Source organism: Apodemus sylvaticus, chromosome 7, assembly GCF_947179515.1.
Source record: "Apodemus sylvaticus chromosome 7, mApoSyl1.1, whole genome shotgun sequence".
In the NCBI taxonomy this organism is placed as follows: domain Eukaryota; kingdom Metazoa; phylum Chordata; class Mammalia; order Rodentia; family Muridae; genus Apodemus; species Apodemus sylvaticus.
This window is the reverse complement of record NC_067478.1, coordinates 94,452,054-94,455,371: the sequence shown is the minus strand read 5'-3', so window position 1 is coordinate 94,455,371 and position 3,318 is coordinate 94,452,054. Positions and strand designations below refer to the sequence as shown.

General features: G+C 39.7%; 1 protein-coding gene across 1 annotated transcript; it reads left to right on the top strand.

The window, feature by feature from the left end:
• The first annotated feature begins 2,000 nt into the window (after window positions 1–2,000).
• On the top strand, window positions 2,001–2,936 carry LOC127690099 (olfactory receptor 8B12-like). The gene has a single exon (XM_052189653.1). The coding sequence runs from the start codon at window positions 2,001–2,003 to the stop codon at window positions 2,934–2,936; it is 936 nt and encodes a 311-aa protein (XP_052045613.1).
• Window positions 2,937–3,318: the final 382 nt, after the last annotated feature.

Genomic DNA, 3,318 nt, shown 5'->3' with positions numbered 1-3,318 from the left:
CAGAGATTTTGTGACCACTGACAGGAAGATAGTGGAGGCAATAATTAAGACTGTGGATATTAGAGTTGGAGAGATCAGAGTGGACTCAAAATTCTGAAGTGAGCCTTCTAATTTGTAAATAAAGAGAAGTAGTATATACTTATTGATGCTTTGAAGTATATAATCATTGTGTGATGGTTAAGTACAGCTGAGTTCTTGAGAGACTTGAGGCTCTAGGGAGGGGGGAGGCCTGGTGGTGGTAGAGAATCCTCTTGGGGACAGGGGTGGGAGGAAGAATGGGGTGATGAATTGTGTGAAGGGGAAAAGGCAGAGGGCAACAGCTAGATTGTAAATAAATAAATTAATTAATTGAAATAATATCTATCATATAAAACAATGCATGCTTTTAACAGTCTATTAACCTCTGTATATTTCCAAGCAGAACACTTTAACTTCCCAGCTCATATAAGAGTAGGCTTCCTATTTATAATTGCCAGATGCTGGAAAGAACCCAGATATCCCTCAACAGAAGAGTGGATACAAAAAATGTGGTATATCTACACAATGGAGTACTATTCAGCCATTAGAAACAATGAATTCATGAAATTCTTAGGCAAATGGATGGAGCTAGAGAACATCATACTAAGTGAGGTAACCCAGACTCAAAAGGTGAATCATGGTATGCACTCACTAATAAGTGATTATTAACCTAGAAAACTGGAATACCCAAAACATAATCCACACATCAAATGAGATACAAGAAGAAAGCAGGAGTGGTCCCTGGTTCTGGAAAGACTCAGTGAAACAGTATTTGGCAAAACCAGAACGGGGAACTGGGAAGGGGTGGGAGGGAGGACAGGGGAAGAGAAGGGGGCTTACGGGACTTTCGGGGAGTGGGGGGGGGCTAGAAAGGGGGAAATCATTTGAAATGTAAATAAATTATATCGAATAAAAAAAAAGCAAAACAAAAAAAATAAGAGTAGGCTTCATAAATTAGTGTTGATATGATGTTTATCACATTTAACTATACATAGCCACAATTATTTGTCTTAAGTCCATTTCTTATCACTTCTATGCTAAAGAAAACCATTTACATGAAAATAAAACTCTCTTTGTCCCTGAAAAAGACCTTACTTGTTAGGTTGATATAAGAAGTAAACAAGGTAAAATTACTTGTCCATTGTTGTTGTGTGATGCTAAGCACAGTGCTTGGTAAATACTAGGCACTCTATACTAGATGGTAAAAATTATTTCCACTTTAATGTTTTGTTTTTAATAGTGTTTTAAAAAGATGTAGTTTAAGCAAGAAATTCATTAAAAGCCACATGAAGCATTAACAAACGTGTAATGAACATTTCCTTAGGTGGACTCTGGGGCAATGGTCCTTTGGGAGCCTCTGAGACAAAACTCACCGAGATTTCCAACAAAAGACACAGTTCCCTGTCGTTCACGGTGCTAGAGGAGGATGCTGTGCCTTTCCTACTAACTGTCAAGGAGTCTCATGGAAAACGCACAACCAAAGAGCAAGCTCTACATCCAATTCTGCATGAGAACCAAGATAAATTAGAAGCCCTGATTGTAAACGTGGAGAAGCAGAGGTAAAGCTGTTGTTACCATACACTGTCAGGTTTCTTTCCTCTAGACAATTTCTTTCATCATCACCAACAAGATGGGCAGGAGGCAGTAGAGTGAGGCTCCACGCTGAACCTGTATCTGCCTGACCCACAGAAGGCCTTCTCCAGAGCAGTTGGAAGCTCTTCGTTAGGAGCCAGGTGGTTTTATGTCCTGTGCTTTAGTGACTCTGTAGCATTATGACTTCATGCTGGTTCCAAAAGGTCCTCGCCTGTACAATCAGGATAATTAATTAGTGTTTAGAAGCATTTGCCCCATAGTTAGTGTCAGCAAATGTGTTTGTTCCTTTATTCTCCCCACTCCTTTGGTTTCCATGCACTTCTGTGCTGTGTGACTATTCCTTTCCCTCAATGTCTCTTTTCTCCTTTCACAGACACTCCGAGAGGAGAATGGCTGCAGTGAACACCTCCTCAGTGGCAGAGTTCATCCTTGTCGGATTAACAGACCAGCCTGAACTCCAGATCCCACTCTTCATCCTATTTCTAGGTTTCTACATGGTCACCATGGTGGGGAACCTGGGCTTAATCACACTGATAGGGCTGAACTCTCACCTGCATATTCCCATGTACTTTTTCCTCCTTAATTTGTCCTTCATAGATTTCAGTTACTCCACTACCCTCACCCCCAAAATGCTGGTGGGGTTTGTTCTGAGGAAGAACATCATCTCCTATGCAGGGTGTATGGCACAATTTTTCTTCTTCTGCTTCTTTGTTTTTTCTGAGTCCTACATCCTGTCAGCAATGGCATATGACCGCTATGTTGCCATCTGTAAACCATTGTTGTATAGGGTCATCATGTCTCCCCAAGTGTGTTCATACCTTTTGTCGGGTGTATATGGGATGGGAGTTTTTGGGGCTGTGGCCCATATGGGAAACTTACAGTTTATAACTTTCTGTGCTGACAACATCATTAACCATTATATGTGTGACATCATCCCCCTCCTTGAACTGTCCTGCAATAGCTCTTACATCAATTTGTTGGTGGTTTTTATTGTTGTGACCATTGGCATTGGAGTGCCCATTGCTACCATTTTTATATCTTATGGTTTTATCCTCTCTAGCATTCTCCACATTAGTTCCAAAGAAGGCAGATCCAAAGCCTTTAGTACATGCACGTCCCATATTATTGTAGTGTCTCTCTTTTTTGGGTCAGGAGCTTTTATGTACCTCAAACCACCTTCTAGTTTACCTCTGGATCAGGGAAAAGTATCCTCTGTTTTCTATACTGCTGTGGTGCCCATGTTCAATCCATTAATCTATAGCCTGAGGAATAAGGATGTCAAAATTGCTCCGAAGAAAACCTTGAACAGAAAAGTTTTCTCTTAAAGGTACTTTAGAAATAACACCCAAAGCTTTATTCATATTTAAAAATTATTATTTCTTAGTAAAGGAAATGAAAGGCAGTGGTATACCAACAGAAAATCCAAGCCCTTTGTTTTTAAGAATATTTAAATTTGCCCAGTCTCAATTATTCTTTCTTTTGTAGATATTGTTTACATAATGATAAAATATACCTTAAAAGTAACCTAATGTAACCATTTCATATAAGGTGCTGCACACTGTGATTTCTTTTTTTTTAAATTTTTTTTTATTATTCAATATATTTTTTATTTACATTTCCAAAGGTTTCCCCTTTTCTAGCCCCCACTCCCCAAAAGTCCCATAAGCCCCCTTCTCTCCCCCTGTCCTCCCACCCACCCCTTCCCAC